This window comes from Ruditapes philippinarum, unplaced genomic scaffold (genome assembly GCF_026571515.1).
Source record: "Ruditapes philippinarum isolate M1 unplaced genomic scaffold, ASM2657151v2 ctg2621_1_1_1_1, whole genome shotgun sequence".
Classification (NCBI taxonomy): Eukaryota; Metazoa; Mollusca; class Bivalvia; order Venerida; family Veneridae; genus Ruditapes; species Ruditapes philippinarum.
In genome coordinates, this window is record NW_026860298.1 from 37677 (window position 1) to 63704 (window position 26028).

Sequence of the window (26028 nt, forward strand, 5' to 3'; positions counted from 1 at the left end):
ATCATAATCTTCCTTGTCATCATTTCTTTTGTACTTGTATCTTAAAAATTAATTAATATCCAACGATTTTGGCTTCGAAATAAAAGTGGGAAATTGGAACTGATTCAAAAGTCTGAGCAACAGTTTCTTGAGATTGTGAAATACTCTCAAATTTGATTAATTTTTCGAATACTATATTTATACTGCAGACGAGAATTTCTGCAATATTTATACAAATATAGAACTATTGATTGAGGAACGTTATTCATATCTAAATAAGATTAAAGTAAGCCTTGCCATTATAAAAGTAAATGTGTTATAACTTTTAGCTAAAATGTTTCTTATGCAGCATTTTAGATTTTATCTGTAGCCATTATGCAATTCTATTGACCCTTTTCTTTTAAATTGTCGAAGAAATATTGCGTTTAATAGTAGATGTGTTAAACTTAAAGTGGCATGATATAGTGAACAGGTAAAAGTTTAACGAAGTTAATATTTTGCCATTATTCCATCCAATTATATAATTTACTTTGCATAAAAGATGTGACACAAGAAAAATTTTTTAAAAAATTTCCTCAGAAAATTGGGCCCGTAATAATTTTGATTTAAAAAATTTGGGGGGGAAATAAATTTTTATATTTTTTTTCATTTGGGGAAAAATTTTTCCAAAAAAAATAACTTGGTTTGGGTTTAAAACCATTTTTAAAAATAACCCCCTTTGAAAAAATAAAATGAAAAAAAATGCACTTTAGTGTTTGTCATAAACAGTAAAAAATAAACCCCGTAAATTCCCGGGTGCTTTTTAAAGAAAAAAACCCTTTTCTTTTTTGTCATGAAAAGCCCTTAAAATAAGTATAATTTAGCCCTTTTTTCAAACCCTACTTTTCTGAATTGGGGGTTTCCTTTTTTTTTTATGTTTTTCATTGTTCATGGAGATTTTGGAAAAAATTTCCCGGACATAGAATATTTGCATTCCTTTAAAAATACATCCTATTTTGGGGGAAACTTTCCCAGTTTTTCCTGAATAAAAAGTTCAATGATAAGTTTTTTTTGTATAACAACATATTGCTAACTTTGGTTTATACCAAATTTTGCACGCTCAATTTTTAAAATTGTAAGTTTTTGTTACACTCAAACGGACATTTCCATAAAATAAATGTCTTGTAAAACGAATTTTTCTGTCTACTGTTATTTCAAATATGAATGAAAATCAATATAATATGGAATTATCTAAATATAACTAAATCTGCCTGTCTAGAAAACATATGTTTCATAACAATGTTCTCTGATATCCTATTAGCTATTTCTTATAACAATTATATATACGTCTGACATATAATTCTTATGAAGTTTTTTTTCAAGTATTTTTATGATGATTAAACAATTTTAAACAAGATTTCTCTGCTTTCAATTGCCAGTATCGTATTTTTATAGCCGATATGAAATAAAAAAAAAACAAGTAAATTTGGTAATTGTTTGATTTTGAGACAACATGCAAACCAGGTATAAGAGTGTTCATTGTTGGGTTTAAAATTATGCTTTTTCCTTAAGCTTAACTGTTTTTATGTAGCAAATCAAATTCGTATAGCGAAAAAAAAACGAGCCTTCGGACCATCCTTTCTACCATCAGTAAACTAGCAGTACCAAGCCCTGCCTATTTGGAGACGATCATGAATTGTTTCGACGTTGTTTTTTGGTTTTTGTTTTTTGTTTCTGATAATAATGATTGGGTTTTAGAAAACACCTACCATATTTTACTTTTTAAAGACTGATGCCCTACACACAAATATTGTTGTCACTTCTGTAATTCATCCTTTCACTTTTTTCGCTGCGAAAATGGGAATACACATTTTTTTATTATTTTTTTGTAGAGAAAATACGTCATGGTGTTAAAAAGCCACCACATATTTGACGATTATTTCTTTAGTCGTATTGTCCTATGCATTCATGCTTTACAGACATAAAATGTAAAAATCCTAGCTTTAGTCAGCCAATAGTATAGATCATGGTCAGATTGAGCTGAAAACCGTGTAGGCTATCCTGACTATATTTGTGGCAAAGGCTAACCTGTTACAGCAGGCTACGGGTTAATGAAAATAATTTTATGATGAGCCATACTTCAAAAATATGTACTAAAATTTGTTAAAAAAAGTAAAAAATATTCACCTTCCCAAGTAATGAGATTTTACCAATGCTAATAATTAAATGCAAAATGAATGGACTGATTTTTTGGCAGTAAATTTATCGCCAATATAATCTTTAAAATCTGCGTGACTAACGCTGGTAAAGGATTATTTTTTGTGGGGTATTTTGGACTTTATTTGGTAATTTCCGTGGATTAAAGAATCCATTTTCAATGTTTTAATTAATTACTTTCTTTAGTTCACAAATGACAAAGATGAATTATTCAATAATTTTTCATAATTGTCTTGAAAATTAGCCTTTGAACTGTAAGGCAAGCTTTGCCCTTTTTAAGAAACCGAAACATGCCAAAAAATGGCTATTATTCAAGTTATGCCCACAACATAATTATACCAAATATAAAGTTTTTTTTCCTTATTTTGTGCTTTTAACAATTTTCAGGAAAAGAATTTCCTAAATGTTTTACAAAAAGCGGACTTGATGGTCTATAAAAACCTATAACTTTCCCCTGTGTAATGTCCCATAGTTAAAAATGTAAAATTTAAATTGGGGTCTGGTGTTAAATTTAAAGGAATAAATTTTCCTAACAATGTTTTCTGATTTTTGCACGAGAACACAGCTGTTAGACCCCGGCTCGCACCTCGTTCAATATAGGTTTTGTACGAAAAATTGAACACACATTGACCAGGATGAGTACAATATGGATTTGATATGGATTTTTTACCCGGATAATGGACTAAGATACATTGTTTTGAAGTGTAAACCTAACGTAGAAATGAAGGAGATAAATCTAAGGGATGTATTGCATAATTCACGATAGACAGGACTGATTTTAAGAAAATATTAATGCTAGAGGCATTTTATAGTACAAGTAATATCTTGAGAGTTTTAACCTAATATGAGTATGCTGAAGACAATGAGGGTGGATACCAAGATAATAAAATTGACCTTGACCTTCAAAAGGTTAAGATTGAAAAAAAAAATCATTTTTTTTATGTTTTGTTTACTTGACTAATTTTTTAAAACAATAAACTTAGTTTTCAAATCCCTTCTTTATAAATATTACAAAAGAATGGAAATATTTCATAATAACAATTAATATTTCGTAACTACGAAATAATATTTCGTAAATAACGAATTATTTTAATCAATTTCGTAATTTCGAAACAATATTTTCGTAATAAGGAATCAATATTTCGTAAATTAAGATTTTAAATATTCGTTAAAACGAATAATATTTCTAATTGGGAATTATTATCTTTCGTAAAAACGATTTCAATTCCGGGGAGAAAAGTGTGGAAAAATGTCAAACTTCAGGTGTTTCTGTAAAATTTTCAACATTATTTGTAAAGCTATGATTTTTTTCAAAGTTGTTCATTTGTGTTCATTTTTTTGCACTTATTAAGTATTTATGGGTTTAAAGTTAATATTTATTTAAATTTTTGAAATGTTCAAAAAATGTCATTTCAAATGCCAATAAACACAACACAAACCGAGACAAAAGTGTTTTAAAAATATATACTGCAAACCCACCCCCACCCCTACCCCCAACCCCCGCCGCCCCCCCCCCCCAAAAAAACAAAACAACAAAAAACAAAACAGTAAAGGTCTTAAAAAAGGAAAAACAGTAGGAATCGAACCATAGACCTCTCACACATCAGTAAATCACTTAACCGGCAATGCTACTGCGGTAGTAACAATAACGTTTTACATTTTTTTAGCAGATATGACTTTCCAACTAATATTAGTTTTTATAGTTTACTATACTCGTGAACTTTAAGAACAGTATTCTCACTCGTGGCTGAATACTGTTTTTTAAAGCAACACTCGATGAAATAAAATTTCATCTTACACACAAACAAACAAATATCCTCCATTAATTCTCGTAAACTTTACTAACAAAATCGAAGTGGAATCTAATATTTCAATAAGTGCTGTAATGTATTCATAATTTACAGTGGTCAATAAATAAGACTATACAAAATAAGCAATTAGGCTGTGTATACAAACAAAATAAAATATTGTTGTTCCAACGTGCAAAAGCGGGATTAAGTATGCGCAAAATCACCACATAAATCTTTTTAAAGGCGACATGTGACACATTTATAAAATTTATATATAAATAAAGATACCACCTTTTGTTAAGGCTTTTCTCTAGAAACTATTAACTAGAGACATAATAATAACATAATTGCACGTATCTAAAAAAATGAATTAAGGCCAGTACAAAATTTTTAAGAATATGTTTATCCTACTATCAAACATTGTCAGGATCAAAACTCCTGTTTTGTAACCCAAATATCTACGACATTATGGCTCTATCTCAATCTATGAAAGTTGTTTTCTACCTCAGGTTTATATAGAAAATGTGTTTATTGAGTGTGAGCAAACTAGGTAAAAATAGCCAACTTACAAATTTTTACAAATCCTCTACTTTTTAAATGGTTACAACAACATTTTCTGTCCCCATTCATTTAATAAAATGTGTAACTTGCTGAAATATTGAAATTAATAAAGAGCCGTTTTTTAGCACATTGTGAACATTACACATGTATGTAAGTTTTTGTGTGTGGTTTTGTTTGTATTTGTTGTTTTCTGCTGAAAATAATGTCTGCATAATTCATTTTTTAGATTCAATTATAACTGCATTAAGGTATACGATGGATAAAAAGTCATCTTAAACTTAGAAGTGTATACTTCATCACATTCTTAACAAAAAATTACAGAAAACACCAAAGTTTTACCATCTTGTTTAAAATAAGTGACTAATTTAATTTGAAATTTAAAGTTAAAGTTAAAAACAACAACACAACAATAACAACACCATATTTTCATCGAGTCATAAAATTGTCTGAAACCGGGAGATTGCTATGTGTGCTTGCTTTACCATCGCAGCTCTCGAAAATTTTGGAATTCAGTCACGGTTTTTGAGAAAATTCTACAAGAAGATTATCACATCATTTGATATACATTAGAAATTCCGGGTACCCTCCAATAAATCCAGGATATCTTAAAGTAACAGCAAAGTTATCTATAAAAATATTACTTGTTAATAAATCGAGTAATATTTACTTTGACCATATATAAAAGTCACGTGGGTTGGCTACATAGTAGAGGTGTTAAAATATAATTGTAATACACCCTTTGTTAGCCATTGAAATAGTATTTAATGTATAAAGGACTTTCAAAAATGGTTATTATTCAGAGCGGGCGCTATGGTGCAGTGGTAGCACTGTCTGCCTACAAATCAAGGGGTCGTGAGTTCGATCCCCCGCTACTCCACTGAACGAATAAATGACTACAAGACTGATAAAACCAGGACATCGACACAGAATGACGGCCACCACAGTATACAAGAGAAGACCTTAACGGAACAGGAAACAAGTACCGAAAGTACAAGACCGAAGACGACGACCGATAAGAGAAGGAAGAACGGAGACAAGAACTGACAACAAGCGAACAGAGACGTCGACCAATAATAGAAGAAGAGAGATAGGGACCGATAACAGAAAAACTGACAACAAGCAAACGGAGACGAGGACCGATAAGAGAAGGACAGAGACGAGGACTAAAAACAGAAGAGAGACAGGGACCGTGAACACAAGAACTGCCAACAAGCAAACAGAAGAACAGAGACAGGGACCGATAACAGCAGAACTGACAACAAGCGAACAGAGACGAGGACCGATAATAAAAGAACTGACAACAAGACAACGGAGAGAGGATTGATAACAGAAAAATAGAAACGAGGACCAATAACAGAAGAATTGACAAAAAGAAAACGGAAACCAGGACTGATTACAGAAGAATAGAGTTGGGAACTGATAACAGATGAACGGAGAAAAACAAAGACGACGACCGAAAACACAGACGTGAACCGATAACAGAACATCTGACAACAAAAGAAGAACTGAAACCAGGACCGATAACAGAAGAACGAAGACGAGAACCGATAACAGAAGAACAAAGAAGACGACCGAAAACAGAGACGTGAACTGACAACAAAAGAGACCAGAAGAACGAAGACGACGACCGATAACAAAAAACGAGCATCAAAACCCAAAAGTACTCAGAAAAAGGTGCCTTACACTAACCTCCTCACACATACGCAGTAGGAATCTGAGTAGTCACGTTATATGCTTGCATAGAGTGCCAGATAAAATACATGAAAGCCCTATATCAAGCAGATAGGGCAGGGAAGAGTGAAGTGTTCCTTGCGTAAACCCTAAATACAGGTCTCTTATGTTTAAATGCCTTAAAATTTTCAGTACTATCTTTAATATTACTTCTATAATATAGTATTATATTGGCCTATAGATAAATGTCCACCATCTTGGATTATTCGGCCATATTGGATTGTTTTGTTTTTTTAATTCTGTTTTGGTGTCTAATTTGTTTTTACCTAAACATGCTTTGTGTAAAATTTCAGGCTTTTCCTTTCCTTAAAAGTTTTATTTGATATATCATCCATTTATGATAAAGAAATTTGGCGCCCATTTTAGTGGTCATTTCAAATGGCCATTTCAATGGTCAAGATCAAGTTTTTCAATTTGGTATCCACTTTTACCGGATTCAGCATACCTTAAATAGGTTAAATACACCAAGATACCACTTGTACTACAAAATGCCTCTAGCATCTTATAGGGAGCCAAATTCTCAAAGTCAGTCCTGTCTACGACCATGGCGTTCTTAAACATGTACCAATAATTACATACTATTTAAGTTAAATTGAAAAGATAAGATCCAATAATGATTTATTTTGGAAGATCACGTAATGAAAAAGACTGGAATATCACTTCATTTAATGCGGTTATCCGATCTTCCATATTGGCCTCAGAAGTCTCCGAAAAGTCATAATATGTGTGCTATTGTCAAATTTGATTATCCCACGTGGTGCTTTTATTATTTTGCAGACGAGAATTTTATTGGTATTTGACACCCAAAAACAACAGCAATAACAAAAATACAGACAGAACTCAACTAATGCAATAAAACAATGTTTTAGATGCTTTTAATATTATGGATTTATTATGTTTTGGATTGATTCAATTGAACATTATCACTACTATTTTCCAGCCAAAAATGTAAACATTGTATTCTTAATATCAAGGATTGTAAATAATGTGTTTGTTATTTTTCTAGAAAATATAAAGTTTAAATCAGTCAGCAATTTATAACAGTCATTTTTTATATAAAAAAGTTACTATGTAATCATTTGTCTCTGCGTGCCCCACATTTATTATCTATGTAATAAATTAATTGATTGTATCCTCACATTTAGAACACCTGACCTCGCTTAATATTATTACATCGGCATTGTTTTGCTAACCTTAGATATTTTACAAATCAGAGTGTAAACCAAACCTCTAACTCCTCCCTAATATAATGCATTATTGAAATTTGTTAGACTCAGGTTAGACAACAGATTAAATAAATTTTATTTAGTTAAGACACATTAACCAAAGTTAGACTTAGCAGAAATTTGAAAAATACTACAATGTGATTGGACAAAAAATAATGTTGATCATTAACTAGTGATAAATGAAATGGCGAGTAAAATTAAGGTTTGGTCACTATTTTAAGCTGTTCACTTTAAGCAATGGATACAAGATCTGGATCTATACCAATACAAGCTTTTGTGTGTGTATGTTTTCATAAGTACTGAGTTGAAATAATAATACACTTTTATTTTTTATTATTTATACTTGTATATCTTAATTTATCTCTTACAGAAAATCCGTTATCAAAGGAAGATGTTCCGGATCATTCAATGATGTTAAGCAAAGACAAAAAATATGTAAGTAGTAACATTCTAATACAAATAAAATATCATATAATTACGGTATCCTTATTGTGCCGTTTATAATGTCGTCCGTCGTATTTAAGGGTCTACACATTGTCTAAGACAATGCGAAGCTACTTCGTCACAATGCGATACGACTTTCGACGAATCGCAGCAACACCCGACGATGCGAAGTGACATTTGAATAATGTCGTGCTTTGAACGCGACATAACTAAACGACAGTGGTATTGTTGTGTGCCGACCAGATAAAGCGACGGAAAACGCTATAAACGGCACGACAGAGACGCCGTACTTTAACTTACTCTGAATTGGTCTACCACACTAACGAAAACTCTTAAAGTACTCAATCGTTAGACAGCTCGTTCAATACTCTGAATATAAAATGGCGTGACTTTTACTTACCTTAAAGTGCTTTCCGTGTTTATCTGTCAGAATTATTTATCAGTCTTGTCCGGTTTTTAAATTATTCATATAATTTATCGGCCAGCAAGTAATCCGCAGTTAACTTTGACATTAGATTATGTATTAAGTAGAAACTTGCATGACACTGCAAACAAAACACGTAATTCGGCTCTGGTTGAAATTATTTAGGTCACGTGTGGCATTTAAGGTTAAACTAATAAATCCTTACCACGCAAACTATCATAATTAGGCTAGTCAACCTTTCAGTTTGTATAAAACCATTCCTTGGTAATTAGGGAAACTTTCAAAATATATACTGACTTAATAGTGAACAGAGCAGACCCTATTCAGACGGTACGAATGCATCGGCTGATCTTGGTCTGCAATGATCTTAGGTGTAAAGTTTTGAGATAAAGATCATTGTAGTCTCAAAGTATCGTTATATAGTCATGTGGAATGGCTAAATGTACGAAAAGCTGATGCTAAAACATTAATATAGGATACAAACGCTGGAATGCACGATGAGAAGATGCGAAAATCTAATGAGAAAAAGTTTGTTTTTGTTTGTTTGTGTTTTTTTCCATTGTGGATTCATTCTTATTGAATGATCTTATCTTAAACTTTCGTCTTCACATTGATTTGGCCAAAAATACGATTTCACGATGGCCAAAACGGAACACCATAATTCTTATATTATCATATTGTTATATTGTAATAGTTTTTTACATTGTTTGGACGTGAATGAAATCTAAAATACATTTTTCAGGATATGGCTAATACTTACATCCGGCAGAATAATACACAGTTTGGGGACAAGGACAACATGATGCAGTCAGTTACCATGGCAACAACAGAACATAAAGTTGACACATTCGACGCCTTGCCACCGATAGGTTATTCCATACGTCAGTTTATTCCACCAATGCATGACCCATTGCTGTATGGCCAACTTCGAAGCAGAAAAGGTTTATATTAGTGTTTATAAGATTTTTAATCAACACTGTTTACATTTTTTTTTACGTAATAGGCTTTCCATACTTTGAATTTGGAACAGTCCATGATCATATCATTTTAACGGAACTCATATCTGCTGCAAGTTCTTTTGTTAATTCAGATACATGTAATCTTGTTCCCAGCCACCAGGACTATCTAAGACGCCAAATATTTTCATGAAAGAAGCAAATTTACATATGACAATATAATGAACGGTCTTGTAGATATTCGGTTTGAGTTTTCTCCGACAATTCAGCCATTTGTCATTTGTTTTTAATTAATAGATTGATAGACAGCTGTATTCAACAGCAAATGGAAATTTCATCTAAACTGCCAAATCGATTAGGAAATAAGGCATTGGAGTTTCTATGAAAGGCACGTTTTCTTCTATAGAAAATACAGTTAAACCTTTCTTAAAGAAACCTATGGATAAAGACTGCATATAGACGGTCATTATGTTCTTAAAATAAACAAGAAAGACACGATGGCCCTAAATTGCTCGCATAATTACATGTTACGGCGGAAAGAAGACATCGTTTCTAGCAGCCGTAAATTTTGACAAATCAAAATTAATTGACCAATCATGACACCAGTTTTGGTAAAAAGTATTGTTAGAATCTTTGTTTTATGAAATTATATAAAAAAATCAGACCCACATTTTTTTAACAAGAAGATTTTCAATGTTTATATAGAAAATGACAATGTCTTGTTTTGGTGAGCTAAAATCTTTAATTGTCTTTTTTATTCAGTACTAATTGTTTATACTAGTAAAGAGTTACATGTCTTGCAGCCAGCTGAGTGATCTGGTCAAACTAAATACTGACTGCTCTTTAGATGTGATAAAAAACAATTTCAATCCCTGTCTACAAAACTTTATATAGAATTACAAAACTGAACAAAGTGTTCAAATTCATTGTGACAAAATATTGCAAAATACTTTTTTTTCGAGTGGGTCAACTGGTCACAGCGAATCTGACATACTATTTTCACTTTCACAAAACTACTTTGAAGAAAAATACAAAGTCATGTTTAGAAATTTTATGTTGATTTTATTGCAGGTTTCCTGACTATAGGAATTCCATCTATTCGTAGACCAAACACAGAAAATATATACCTCTACAAGACAATCGAATCTTTAATCAACAACACTAGTGAAGAGGAGAAAATGGACATCACTCTTGTGATCTTATTATCTGATTTGAACGAGACGTACAATAATGAAATTTCGAAAGATATTTTCGTCAAATTTCGGAACTATTTTCAAGGCGGATTCATCAGAATCATTCAGGCGCCAAAAACAATATATCCTAATTTTGAGCAATTAAAACTAACTTTACATGATCCTGTTCACCGGGTGCATTGGAGATCAAAGCAGAATATAGATTTTGGCTATCTGTTCTTGTATTGTAAAAATATTTCTGACTATTATTTACAACTAGAAGACGATGTTTTAAGTGCTCAAAATTATTCTGTTTACATTCGTAAACAAATTAGACACGTAAATAATACAAAGCAGTGGTTTATGTTAGAATTTTCAAGACTTGGTTTTATTGGTAAATTATTCAAAGACAGGGACTTACAGTGGGTGGGGAATTATTTGCTGAAAAATTTCGCGAAAGCACCAGGCGATTTATTTCTCGGTAAAATACGAGCATTACACGGTCAAAAATCTCCGATTCATACAGAATTTAGTCTGTTCCAGCACAATGGGAAATTCTCGTCTTTGAAAAATAAAATGATGCCTTCAATCGATTCAAAATTTAAGGATGCAGATAAAATAAAATTGCCAATAATGACTTTGCCAAAGGGAGATAATCCTCCGGCAATATTTGAAACTTCTTTTGAATCAGTGCCTGGTTATCCCCCTTTTTATGCCTACGATAATAACTCGTCAACGTTTTATTGGGCGAAACGTCCGCAAAAACTTGACTATTTTACTCTTCATTTTGAAAAACCACATAATTTTTCGAGAATTATAATATCTACAGGTGATGCTAAACGTAAACAGGACTCTTTGGCTCAAAGTACACTAGCAGTGTCCGTGAAGCAGACGACAGTCGCCTATATACCAGGAAAGTGTGGTAACTTTATTACAATGGCAGAATTTATTGACGGCGAAATAGACACTAAAGCAATGGGATTACATATTCCAAATAACATCTTGTGTTTGAAAATCCTTCTGAAAAGAAACAGTAAAACATGGGTGATTATTCGAGATATTGTCCTTATACATGTATAAAATCTAACTTTAGAAATCATGTCTAGAATAACAATATTCCTTTTCTAATTTACAATGCATCGGTTTATTTTGGATTTTTCTGCGTTTTCAGTCACACTGAATGCGGTAAGGTGATAAGGAAACTGTCCGGTTTTGTTTTAGTGGTTAGAAAAAGACCCCATGTGCCTTTTCGTACGGGCGGGACCTGGGCTGAACCCCATATCTTTTGCAAGTTAACTGAATAGTTATACTAAATGGAGATAGGAAATTCTGAACCTTACATGACTTTTCGACCCTAGAAAAGTTAAGAGAAGAAGATAAGATAAGAAAATAAGATAGGATAGAATAGGATAAGAAGATAAGATAAGATAGGATAGGATAAGAAGATAAGATAAGAAAATAACATAGGATAAGAAAATAAGATAAGATAAGCACACTTTTAAGAAATATGATGTAAGTTATGGCGTAGTAACTTTCGTTTTCTTTGATAGCATGTAAAGAGATTGCTTATTGCGCGTTACGATTGATACTTTATCTGTAATTAATCTCATGACCCAAAAGCGTGACGCAGACGACAACGTGTTCAAGCTTCATATTGCACGGTGCATATCCATATCGGTACCCTCTTTGCGAAATCTGCTCAAACGGTACCCTCTTTGAACATGCACAGGTCATTCTCTGCTAAAAACAAACCAGCGATGGATAACAATACAGTAAAATTTCATTGTAATAAGGAAAGGAGGTATGACACGTAGAAAAGATGTATATCACGGAACACTAGAATGTTTTATTTATGTGCTGATTTGTCATGTGCCCGATTTTCATGTACTGCAACTTCACAATAAGCTACAAAAAATCGACTTGTCTTGCTTCGCCCATCAACTCGACATATTTTTCGGGCTGAAATGAACCTGTGGCTTGATTATATATGCATAAAACTTACATAAAAGTAAGAAATATTACATATATACTTAACGATTAACGCAAATAAAAGCATATGTCGTGCTTCGAGGGTACCTATGTGTTCAAAAATGAGAGGGTACCTGTGATATAAAAATTCAAAAGAAGAGAGGTAGCCCGTGCCGCTGCAAAATTATAATTTTACATTTATTTTTGACAATATACTGCCATTGTCCGAAGATGATATGTTTATGGACATATTAAATATATATGATGCATATATAATCAAGCCACAGGTTCATTTCAGCCCGAAAAGTATGTCGAGGTGATTGACGAAGCAAGACTTGTCGATTTTTTGTAGCTTATTGTGAAGTTGCAGTACATGAAAATCGGGCACAAGACAAATCAGCACATAAATAAAACATTCTAGTGTTCCGTGGTATACATCTTTTCTACTGCCATACCTCCTTTCCTTATTACAATGAAATTTTACTGTAGTGTTATCCATCGCTTGTTTGTTTTTAGCAGAGAATGACCTGTGCATGTTCAAAGAGGGTACCGTTTTAGCAGATTTCGCAAAGAGGGTACCGATATGGATATACACCGTGTATTGTGTACGTCATACATTTCAATGTGAACGGTTTATTGCACAGAAGTAATAACAACGTCAATATTGAAGTAATACGATATATATAGACAAGTTTAAGAACGAAAATACTTGCAGTTCAAGATTTGTGTCAATATTTGCGTAAAAGCACGACGGTAGTGAAATTTTACCACACAATGATCTGACGACATTTTAAAAGCACTGAAGCAAAACTTTCTTTTTTTTTCAATAGAAAGTGTAAAAGACTATATTTGGGAAAAGGCTTAACACGATCTTGCGAAGTCTGGTTTGAATTGGACAATGAAATCTGGACATGATGTAGAGAATATATCAAATACAGACAAACCTGTGTTTACAATTAAGAAAGAGAGATAGAAAAATATGTTTCAGAAATAGAGCTGATTTAAGAAATTGTAATTATTTACCCGTTATAAAAAAAAATGTTTAAACATGCAAACTGGCGTTATTTTAAATTTTAAACATTTTTCATATATAACGGTTTGCAATTAATTGTTTTTTTTGACTAAATTTTTTTAAAATTTTAAAATAATGCGTTCGGACGCAATGCGCGAATAAAAAATAACAAAAAAATTTTCAACAATCGCGTAACAAACTAACCTGCCTCATTAAAATTATTATCCGACTTTTTTCTTGTATGAATAATTTCAATGTATACCTGGGAAGCAAAAATGCATTTTACTCCTTAAAACAGTTATTAGTTAATCACATGATTATTTTAGAAATAAAAACCCAAAAAAGTTTAAAACTATTTTTCCCAAATCCAATATAAAGGGTCTAAAAAGACTGCTGTACATTTTAATTAAAAAAAAGCATACCTTTAAAACACTTATCAAATTTTTTTTTTGAATTTTTATTTTTTTTTTAAAAAAAAATTTTAAAATTTCCCTTTTTATTTTTAAAATTAAAAAAATTTTATCATGGATAAAATTGTCTTAAAAAGGCAAATTTTCTTTTTGTTTTTAACTTTCCAATTGGCCTCCCCCTTTTTGAAAAAACATAAAAGCAAAAGTTTATGAAAAAAAAAAAATTTTAAATCAAGTGGGCCGTAAAAACGCCACCTCAGCATTTTCCGCCGGTTTTTTTCTTGGCATTCTCCATCTTTGTTTCCAAAAATTTGAAAATTTGAAAACATTATGGAAAATCTATTTTAAAGGGGCGTATGGAGTTGTTTTTTCAAACATAAAAAATAGATTTTTTTCATAATGGCACCCAAAACCCTTTTGTTCATCTCTGATATTTTGTTTTTATGGGGTTTCATTTCAATTTTAGAAAACATGGACTTTTCCCCTTTTCGTTTCAGACTATTTATAATCATATTGAATACCCCCAAATAACATGTAAATTATAGATTTTCAACCCATTTTATCAACAAAAACTGCTTTTTTATTAGGGAAAACCCCCAAAAAGCTTTTCCCCCCACTTGTATTTTTCCTTTTTGTAAATATTAACACTCTCTTTAAAAAAATGCAACTATTCAAACTTTTACACTTTTAAAGCTTGCAACGCCGCGGAAATGAAAAAAAATCACCGGAATTTTTTACAGGGGATACTAATTTACTAATTTATAAGGTTCCTTTTACCCCCCGGGGTTTTCATTTTTGCCGATCAAATTAAATCATCAAAATCTTTAAAAAAAACTTTGGGTAAATTTTTGGAAAAAATGAAACCCAAATTTTAATAAAAAAACCCCTTTTTTAAAAGGAAATTTTTGAAAAAAAAGGTAAGAAAACAGAATACGGTTTGTCAGTGCCCAAATAATATATGCTTAAAGGAACTACACTGATGTCCCATAGCCTAAAATAATAAAATTTAAAATTCTTTCTAAAATCAACTGGTACACTTAAAATTGAAAACTAAGCAATAAATTATATATAAAAAAAACTCGATATGAAATTAATAATCAATTTTATGCATTTTCTGGCCGATTTGCGTGCAAAGCGTTGCAATTGTTTTTATTTTTCGGGTCAATTTGCACAACAAAAATGATTATTTCTGGGAAATTGAGCGAATGATTTGAAAATTTTGTACACGAGTTATTGGTCCAGACATACGTCCAGTTATGTAAAAATCTTGAATATTAGTTTCGATCCCTTTAAGTAAAAAAAACCTCAGTTGATTCCTTTAAAAATGTGAATAATTGTCCAGTTTGCCGCATAAATGCGATGTAAAAATTATTTTAGTATGAATATGAATCGTGTCCGTCCTTTTATTGCGTTAACTTGTTAAACCCTTCCTCGTGTACAAAACCACATAAATCGGTACATTGTATTTCACTTTTGGATTCACGCTGAAAATATTCACATCATTCAGTAGGAAAAAAATCGGTAAAAAATAAATAAATGCTGCTGAATCTTAAGAATTTGCGGGTAATTTTTAACAAACTTTTTGTTGCCGTTTTATTCGATGAAATAAAATCAGCTCCATAAAAAAATAATCTTTTTCGTTATATTACTTAAACGCATACTTTATTCATAAATTAAGACTCAAAGGCAAAAAAAAAAAAATTAACCTGTTAAGGGCCCATAATGCTTCAGATATGTTTTTAATTTTATTTCTCAAAATATTTTTAATTTTGGTGTAGTATCGCTATCGCAAAACACTACTCATTTGCCACTTACCTGAACCATCTTTTTTTCTGTTCCTTTTTGGCAATAAGTACAGTTATAGTGAATGAGTATTTTGAATGGCAGTCAAAATACTACTTTCTTTACATTTTGCTACTTTCATGACAAATTATTTCACATTTATCGTTACTTTCTTCATCTAAAAAGCATATTACATTATCTAAAACTATTATTCAAACATAGAATTCATATTATACCTTACTAAAAAAGCAAAATTTTATTTGTTTCTAAGGCATAATGTGTCTTTAAAATATGGCATATACGAAATTAAATGAGTTTACAGTAATAATTTTTTCTATTAATTGAATGGCATGCTCAGTCGCCATGAAAATACTGATGGACAGTATGTGATCTTTCCCATATCTAATACTTTTGAATCGTTTAAAATAACTTGGATTATACTGTTTTTACAAACTTCTTGTTACTGACTTGTGCATAATAAATAACAGGAATAACAAGATTGATTTAGTCATTTATACGAAGCTTTCATTACAGTGCTGTCATAGTTTTCAATAAATAATCAATCCTCGAACGTTAGTTCTTACAAAATAACATTCGATATACGGTACGTGGTAATCGCTTCGCTTAGTCATTAACATAAAATCAACGGAAGCTTTATTACATTCTATAAAAAAAGACCTACATTATTCAAATTCAAGCATTTATTAAACATAAAAAAAACTGACATTCGAAATGAAAGAGCAAAATAATAATTCATGTAATTTTAAGTTTATGTTTGTTTACCATTGCATATTCTAAACTATTACACGTACACTGAAATTAATATCATTCTCTATTTTTACCTATAGATTACACTTTATCACGATATTACTTGATTTGTTATGCGGGAGTTCTTTTTTTTTAAATACGAAACGGCCTAATTTGATATGAGGGGACTTGCAATCGATGTTAAGTCGAATCTCGTATTACCAGGTAGGCTTGTCACTGGTTATAAGCGTTCATGTCGATCGAAAATGGTCTGTCCCCGTAAATTACTTCGTATTTCACCCAAATGATCGTGTATTGGGCGGAGGGTAAAAGTGCTTTTTAATTTTTTTTGGAATTTTTACTGTTTTGTAATTTTATACAGTAGTCGATTACATGAAAAAGTTATTTTAAATCAATTAATATTCCTTTTCAAACAGTTAGTCCGGGTACCGAAGGGGGAAATTGCCGGAACCCAAAAAATGAAATTTTAGACATTTTCCGGGGCGTGGGGATTTTCCCACGGGCCCGCCGGGGCCATCTGTGCTGATCCAAACAGGCAAATTTTCCGGGAATTATAAAAGGGAATTAAAATGATTGTTTTTAAAGCACTCCCCTAATGACCCGGGATACCGGCACCCGATGGAAGATTATTATAACATAAGAGCAAAGCAGGTACTGTCTTTAGCTGTTGAGAAGTTAACTAAATATGAAGATTTGACATTTATATGGACTGACACATGTTTTCTTGAACGATGGTGGAGGGAGCAGAATAATAAAACCAGAAACGACCTCCGGAAGCTCGTGCAATCCGGAAGGTTCGAAATTGCTCTCGGAGCATGGGTGTCCGCCGACGAATGCATCTCGCATTATTACGCGTATGTAGACCAGTTGATTGAAGGATATTATTGGATAAGGGAACATTTGGGAGTCTTTCCCAACGTGTCTTTCAACATGGACCAATTTGGTGCCTCGGCCTCGGTGAATTACCTTAGAAGCCTTGCTGGGGTTAAAATCTCGTTTGTGAATCATTTACATAAGGGTACAAAGAAATATTTTAGAAAACACAGGTTGTTGGAATTTACCAATCGACAGCTCTCCGACGAAACCGGGAAAGATGACACATTTATACATGTAAGTCATCCTTTAAAACGTTAGTTTAATACACCTTTTGATATATTGTCTAGTATTTAAATTGATTAGAAACTTTAGTGACGATGTGCTTGAATAGTTGTTTAATAAGAAAGATTCTAATGTGCCAGAAACTGATCTGTGTGTCTTTATTAAACGAACATGTGTTGTTGTTTTTTCAGCCCAGTAGTTCTTTAATATTCACGTGACTCACAAGTACTTCTTATAGGTTAACTGAATTGGCTTTAAATAATACCATTACCCTCTGACACAAGGCAAAATTTCTCATTGTTGCTCCCACGAGGATCAAACCTCCATTTCCTAGGACTCAGCCAAGTGACTTAGCACTCTTAGTATCAAAGGATTCAATCATTTTAATCAACTTTTATGCTTGTATAACCAACACTCATCAATGCTTTAAAATCATTTTTTCGATCAATTTTAAAAGTTGCGAAATAACGAAATTAGAAAAGAAATACCACAAACTATCAATTCAGTGTTGAAATGATATATTTTAACCCTATTCTACATGATATATTTTAACCCTATTCTTTAAACGGCATTTATACAAAATTTATCTTTTGATACTTCGCGATCCTACACATGGGTCTTTTCAATAAAGCCACCATTCAGAGTGTATGGTTACATTGGACGGCCCAGTAACTTCATAAATGCAAATTGAGAAATTCAATACCACATTGCTTTTTTAAAAATAGACATATGTAGATATACATGAAAATCGATGAAATTTCATCCGCGTTCATCGCCACAACTTGTTAGTTACTATAAAAATATAGTTTTAAATGCATTTCAACTTAATTTACACGATTTAGTCAGTTATGCGTCATTACATTTTCGGTTCAAAATACGGCATTTGACGACCACCCTTTTGTTAACAAGCCCATAAAAGTATTGAAAATGAGAATAAAAGAACTGAATGACTTTTTGCGAAAAGGAAGGTCGCCATAATAAAAACGCGTTTATTTGCTTAAGTACAATAAGCTTTTATTCTCAATTTGTATAAATCAATTAACGGAAATTTGCAATTATTGTCTTGGTGTTGGTTTTACGGCCAGTTGGCGAACATATGTTTATGTAATATCCACTATAGAGTCTAACTAAACTCTATACTGGTGACGTCTTGATTTTAAAATATCAAATTTAAAATCCTGTTGAATATTTATTCAAATTATTCATAACTAGATAAGTTATCTACTACAAAAATCTAGTTAAGGCGAAGAGTTAAGATTCAACTCAACTTTAGAGAGGAAATATGTAAATTTATACATTCAGAATATCATTCCTGAATTAATTGATAAACATATAGAAATCAATAATCTATCCGATCAACTTTTGCCTTCAATGATTAAAATTTCACATGATATAGGACTTTTAGGATTTAGGAAAAAAAATAGATTAATAGATTTTGCGCTTGAAAAACTTGTAAATGCACCGCTATTTTAAGTGACATTTTTCTAAAATCTTTTCAAATGTTCATTTTATTATGAAAAATACCTATACAATAAAATGTTAACGATAAAGTTTTCTCTTAAACATTTACAATGACAAATAATCGATAATCTCTTAAAGCTGTAAAACAATACAGTAAATCATTAAAATTTACGCTCATATAAAGTAGAACGACATTTACAACACCCCGAGTAGAAATCTTATTTATTACCCTAGTCCATTTTGCCTGAATTGCTTAACGACTGTTAAAGAACAATAACCGTCATTGCATATAATCTATCAAACCTTAAAAGGTACTTAAAGGTATCATAAACTGATATTTTGACTCTCCTGGATGATATGATGTTTAAAGCTGCACCAAAATATGTCAGGAAAATCAAACTTTCGAAAAATATTTGCTTTAAAGATTTTGAGTAAAGTTAAAACGATTCTAGATTCAAATAATAATACATGTAATAATATGCATGCATGTTATAATGCGATTTATGACTGATTTTGTTTGCTACGTGCAAATTACTTTCATTGTACATTTCACAATATTTAACTTTTCAATTTATTTTCAAAATTTCATGCAAATTAGCATTAATATGGAGGATTGCTGCTTTAAACAGAAATAAACCAATAAATTGAATATGTTATATATTTTGCGCGAGCGGACATGTAACTTTTTTGGTACTTTAGAAATATTAAACCTAACTGTATAATATTAACTTAAGCTTCCTGTTTACAAATCAGAGATTGTTGCTCATCCCGTGTCCTATCGTCCATATACATGTAGAGTATCTCACTTAAGGAATTTGAAATAAAACTACAACAAAATATGGACATGTTAAAAATGAAGAAAGAGGAAATAGAATCGCCCGTACGGACCTTTTTTAATTTTGTAAAAAAAAATCTTCATAAATGCTGTAGACTAAAGTAAAGAACTTGTAGACTAAAGGCAGAAAAAAATCAGTATTAAACAATTTTACTTCTACACATAAGCAAGTTTTATCAATATGTTTAATGAAAAACACATTCGAAAATCAATTCAAACACGTAGCAAGTAGTCTTAATAACAGAACGGAACAACTGTTATGATTAACCAAGGTAAACAAAACAGTATCAAATTACAAATCATTTTAAGTACGCGCATTATAGCTCTAAAAACCTTGTGCAAACATGTCTTGAGTGAACAAATAAAGCAGTACAGAGTAACCGTATAGAATAAAGTTAACCATTTATAAGTGTATATTTTATTACTGGCTTAGCATATTTTCACAAAATCTTCACAAAACAGCTACCCAGAGGTCATTTACCATATACACGGGCCACTTAAGGTACGCCGAGGCTATAAAGACGATGGGTGAGCCGGGCGAACCTTGCTAGAACCTGTCTGAACATAATCATTTTCTAATGCCATATACGATTCCTTATAGAACATACATTTGATGGCATGAATTATTATTTACCATACTCAAGCATTCTTAAGCTTTAATTATTGTATCCTAATGCACAAATAAACAAATGATATAGAACACCACATGTATAAATCCACTTTTTTACCCTAAAATTTAGTTTACATTTTCAAAAAACACCAATTAATATCTTTGAGGAACCACCTTAAGTCAATAATTGCCATATTGCCATATCAATTACTTACTAAGATTGTTTGATATACAAGTTTAAATGAATAGCTATATAAATGCCTGTACACTTTATTGTGTGTACACTCAAACCAAAATCAATGACAATATGTTTAGATCCGAATAACACATGCATTTGCAAAAGATACACAAGTGGCTTCGAAACGAGTAAATTAATTTACTTATTTAAAACATACTATGACCACTATATAACGTATTGGTTGAATAAGTATATAGTTCTGGGGAATAAATATATAGTTCTGGGGAATAAATTTAATGTGTACTAGAATAAAGGTGTATTAACTAAAACGCAGTACAGACATAATGTATATACAATAACATTTAGCATGAATAATAAATAAATAAATAAATAAGCAATGCCATTCTGAAATTGAAACTCTCCACTGTTGCCCAGTGTGCATCAGTTTTAACATATTTTCTAAATCAAATTACATGAACCCTTTTTGCTTCTGGTCATTTATTTTCAATTTTTCTTACAGTATACAAAGTACTGTGTTACTAATACTGCTCACAAGTTATTATGTTCTATGATTATTGAATTTATCACTTGACATAATTTATATTTGTTTTATTTATTTACAGATTGAACCTTTCGACGATCTTTCTTTCAAAGGAAGCTGCGGTCCATCGAAGATGGTTTGCTTTGGACTGGACTTGAGAACTTTCAAATTGCCGCGTCCGGGCGAAATTTCCTTCAATCTCCCCAAATTTCTGAACGGTATGCCATTTTGGAGCATTCATCAATTCGCAAAACATCTGGTGACGCAGATGAGAATTAAATCCGACGGTTATTTGCATAACGTCATCTTATTGCCCCTTGGCAACGATATTTTGTACCACACTGAACCTGAGTGGGAGAATGAATACAGAAATTTGAAAATAATAATGGAGTATATAAACTCACATGAGCCGTTTAATGTGAAAATGAAGTTTGGGACGGTGTATGAATATTATGAAGAAGTCATGAGGAATACACAGAAACATAAAATCAAATACCCATTAGGTGCAGGGGATTATTTACCGTACACTAGAGGACCAAAATATTGGAGTGGGTATTTCACCACTCGCCAATTCATGAAACGCTTAGGGCGGGAACTACAAGAATCCGTGCGCGCGACAGATCTTTTAATGTCATTTTTGTTTAACGATGATACGGAGTTTAAGAAAAAATTGCCTGGGCATATTTTATCAAAATTAGTTTATTCTAGAGAACAAATGTATATATTTCAACATCACGATGCCATCACCGGAACAGCTGAGGAGGTAGCAGTGAAAGATTATAAAAAGAGATTGTCGTCTGCTCTCGTATATTCACAGGAAGTGATGTCATATATTCTAAAAATAGCCATGCAAAAGCAATCGGATAATACTGCTTTGGCTTGCAAAGGAGAAATGACCATTAATTCTACAGTTACAAGGGTCGAAGTGGAACAATTAACAAAGCAGGCGGTAATCGAAGTAAAGGCATCACCAACACAAATTATAGTTTTCAATTCCTACACGCGAAAGAGAACTGATCTTATTAACGTTGTATTAAAATCAAAGAACAACGTCATAGTCACGGGCCCAAATAATTCAGTTGTTGAGTTTGACATTGAAGTATCAAAAGATACAGGGACACTCAGTTTCATTGCAGACCTACCACCAGTCAGCATATCAATTTTTAATATTGTTACAAATTCAGTCATGCCATTCAAATCCACACTGATTCCAGAGAAAACGGGGAACTATTTTCTTTGTGAAAACGCAGACATGAAATTGACCTTTTCATTGGCAGAAGGTACACCTCTTTCATTATGCTCTAACAACGGGAATATCTGTACTGACTTTCAAATAGATCTTCTGCATTATACTCCCATAAGTGACGCATACACATTCCCAGATTCGAAAAAGTATAAAGTAATAAAGGATTATTCCCGACATCGTATTTTCAATGGAAAAACACATTGCTCTATAGAATTTTTCTTCGGTTATATAAAATTGAAATACGTCCTTCAAAAAGTCAGTGGTCTGAACGGACGCCGTTTGCAAATGAATATACATGACAATTTATCAAAAAGTGCATCAAACAATTTTGAAGGACAGTTTGCCTTTAGAGTTAAAACCAATATTCAAAATGGAAGAACTTATTACACCGATTCAAATGGTCTCCAACTCATGAAACGGACTTATAGGAGTCACCTGTCTTTCGGATCAAACGTTTATCCCGTGACCTCGACGGCAGTTATACAAGATAAATCTAAAAGACTCACCGTGCATTCCGTACAGCCAAATGCGGCTGTTAGCCGTGAGTCAGGCTCTTTGGATATCATGGTGGACCGTGTCGTCACGAGGGAGAACGACGGAACTGTCCGGAGATTTAAAGGGGATACAAAAGATAATCTACCAACATCTACACAATTTTTCTTCCAGCTAGAAGGATCTTTACCCCCAAAAACGAGGGGAAGGTCCCGAAATGCTAAAACCCAACGTAGATTCTGTTTTAAAAAAACGAAAATTTTGTTCAACCCCGGGCCACGTGGTTTTTTTCAAAAGAAAAATTTCAAATGTAAAAAAACTCGATTTTTATTTGAAAAATGAAAATTTCCCAAATTTAAAAAGGGTTTTTAGCTTTAAACTAAAGTGTTTAATAGGGGATGACCATACATTGGAAGGACTGTCGTTGTCTTTGCTACGACGGGATGTTGTAAGCGACATAAAAAGTATGGAATTTAAACCAACATCTATTTTTAGAAACTGTTCTAGAACGTTGCATAACATGTTTCAAAACAGCAATAAATATAATGGTGATTTTATGTTTAATCCCCTTGAGCTGAAAACGTTTGTCCTTAAATAAACTATAAACAAAAAGAGGGTAATGCAAGGCCGTACAAGTATTTGTAAATTATTTATTAATTTATCTATTTTTACATTGATAACTGCATTTAATTTTATGATGATTGTTTTTGTAACACATTTGTTACAATATTTTATGTTTTATACAGCGATTTAAATATAAAGTTGAAAAAAAAATTACATATTTGTATTTGTGGAAAAAATTGACCTTTTCCTTTGAAGCGCAATAGTCCTGTACGCATCAGCCCGTGAATATTCGGCAAACTTCGTTAAATTCCGTATAGGTGTTTGCTGCTGATGGTCACCATAACAAAATTTGTGACGGAAAATCAGCTTTCCTCTGCACCAAATTACATGTACAATATAGTGATTATAACAACTAAGCTTAATTCAACTCTATGTAATAGGAACCACTTTGAATTTATATTGTTATGTTCGTCAAAGATATCATGTACGTCTTCTGAATTATAGATGTATGTGATCGAATTCAATGTGATTAAATCTAATCTTAGCGTCATAGTTACAAGGGCGATAACTCTAAAATTGATCCTTGGATTTTGATGAAATGTTGTGAGCTTCAATACCATTCTTGGCGTGTTTAAACAAAATTGGACAGATTGACTATAAGATCTGAATCCGCACAGACGACACCTTTTCAATACCACCTGTCGGCGAGCGAAATGATAGAAAATATACAAAGAGGGAAAAAAGTGATATATAGCTAAATAAAAATAATCACACGAAGTGTTACAAAAATCTATTGAATAAACGTTTTAAGGGCCGTACAATCTGCTTTTCAACTTTTCCAATCGCTCAAAAATAGCGGAAAGTTTAATACTGTAGAGTAAAACGATAAACGAAGTAAATGTTCATGTTCAACGATATTTCAAAAGATGTCCATAATTCAATAGATGTTGACAATTCATATCATATGAAAGAGTAACTAAAATCAATGTCAGTTTGTTTGTACCATAAATCACATACATGTCCACAAAGTCAACTATAATTAATTCTTGCACGAGGATCATTGATAATCGATGCCTGTTTTTATTGAATTAAAAATTGTTGTTAGAGATACGGCGGGCTCTATAATACACAGCAAATACCGTGCCATGGAAGTCAGTTTTTACATTGATTGGGAAACTATGTCCTTTTATAGTCCAATATCTGAATCGGTTCCTGATAGATGATACTCTAATCTGGTTAAAACCAGCTTCAGAAGGATCTTTTAAAACTGCTTTTACTTGCATACGTTATTTCAGAATTTTGTCGTAGAATCTAATGGTTAGATATAGGAAACACTGCAAAATATGTTTCTAATTGAAGCTGTCATATTTTACACTTACGTATCCCTGTACAGATTAATATATGCTTCATTAATATTCAGATTCACTGATTTCAGAGAGCAATTTTAAATTGACCAATGAAAATCCTTCTTATATTCAGTTCTTCTCTGTGAATTTTACGGGAAGTTAAACCGTTTTCAGGCGGACTTCGTCCGAAAATGAAGATATGATCTTTAGTCAGATTTGTTACTCATGGACTCAATTCATAGTGCGGTCCAAGAACTCACAAAAATGTCCAATAAAACGATCATAATTATACAGTATGATATCTAGTGTGTAAGTAAACTATGCTATAAGGGAGGTAGGTATTCGTAATGCCCTTTTGACATAATAAAAGAAAAAGAAAACATTAAATGTATATTAATGTACACTTATAGTTAAACTATTGAAACCGGTTATTTTGATATACAAAATAGGTAATTAGAGTGTCAGTCTTGCTTTAGCTTTACAGAAAAATTAAAGCACTCAAACACCGTTCAAAGCAAAACGCAAGCATTCTTTATACATGTATAGATCTTAATTGTTTTTTTTAATAAACTTTCCATCATGTGTTGCCACGATTGGGGATTTTGGAAAGATTCACTGCTCCGTTTGTAAAGCTTATGCATTACGAACGAAAGGTTGCAAAGTTTTAATATACATGTCTTACGACAAACAAATACCCAACAATAGCAAAATAAAAAACCCCCAAAAAAACAATAACAACAACAAAAAAAACAACAACAAATGCACTCAGTACTTAGTCCAAATATATTTATTTTAGCTGAATGTGTAATGAAGACTTTTTATTTTATTTTATGCACTCTCTAGTGTGTAGTTCTAGTGTCATTTGTTTAAATATTGACGTTATCATATTCGGAATTGAACCCCTTTGGTTTAGAGACAGACCCCGTAACCACAGGACCACCTGGCCCACCTTCGTGTTTTCATGGACAAATTTTAAACCTTATTTTTGACATTACAAAAAATATTGGTATTAGATTGTAAAGGAAAACAAAAGAAAAAAGTCAAAATCAAGGAAGTTATATGCCGCTCTCTCCGATTGGACAAACATTTGAAAATAAGAAATTCTATCCACTTAAAATAACAACACATTAAATAAGAGTACAAGGTCAACATCACAATTTGGTCAAGTATCACTTAAAGGAAAAAATTTACAATCCGCTGATGCCAATTTATTTTAAAATTAAACGCAATAGTGTCGG

General features: G+C 32.0%; 2 protein-coding genes across 2 annotated transcripts; both read left to right on the top strand.

The window, feature by feature from the left end:
• Positions 1–7844: 7844 nt before the first annotated feature.
• On the top strand, positions 7845–12734 carry LOC132759595 (alpha-1,3-mannosyl-glycoprotein 4-beta-N-acetylglucosaminyltransferase C-like). The gene is made up of 3 exons (XM_060751409.1): positions 7845–7918; positions 9094–9292; positions 10379–12734. Exons 1-3 carry the CDS (start codon positions 7892–7894, stop codon positions 11557–11559), a joined length of 1407 nt encoding a protein of 468 aa, XP_060607392.1. The 5' UTR covers positions 7845–7891; the 3' UTR covers positions 11560–12734.
• A 4268-nt stretch (positions 12735–17002) lies between these two features.
• Positions 17003–24953, top strand: LOC132759591 (alpha-mannosidase 2-like). The gene is made up of 3 exons (XM_060751406.1): positions 17003–17529; positions 21225–23112; positions 24865–24953. The coding sequence occupies exons 1-3, from the start codon at positions 17038–17040 to the stop codon at positions 24951–24953; spliced, it is 2469 nt and encodes an 822-aa protein (XP_060607389.1). The 5' UTR covers positions 17003–17037.
• The last annotated feature ends 1075 nt before the right edge of the window (positions 24954–26028 follow it).

Bases quoted from the DNA above. Each gene is read 5' to 3' on its own strand.
- LOC132759591 (XM_060751406.1), top strand. From the start codon at position 17,038: ATGGAAGATTATTATAACATAAGAGCAAAGCAGGTACTGTCTTTAGCT. The intron at 17,530-21,224 runs GTAAGTCATCCT...ATTTATTTACAG, and splicing joins AAGATGACACATTTATACAT to ATTGAACCTTTCGACGATCT. The intron at 23,113-24,864 runs GTAGATTCTGTT...ATTAATATTCAG, and splicing joins CCGAAATGCTAAAACCCAAC to ATTCACTGATTTCAGAGAGC.
- LOC132759595 (XM_060751409.1), top strand. From the start codon at position 7,892: ATGATGTTAAGCAAAGACAAAAAATAT. The intron at 7,919-9,093 runs GTAAGTAGTAAC...TACATTTTTCAG, and splicing joins TAAGCAAAGACAAAAAATAT to GATATGGCTAATACTTACAT. The intron at 9,293-10,378 runs GTTTATATTAGT...ATTTTATTGCAG, and splicing joins CCAACTTCGAAGCAGAAAAG to GTTTCCTGACTATAGGAATT.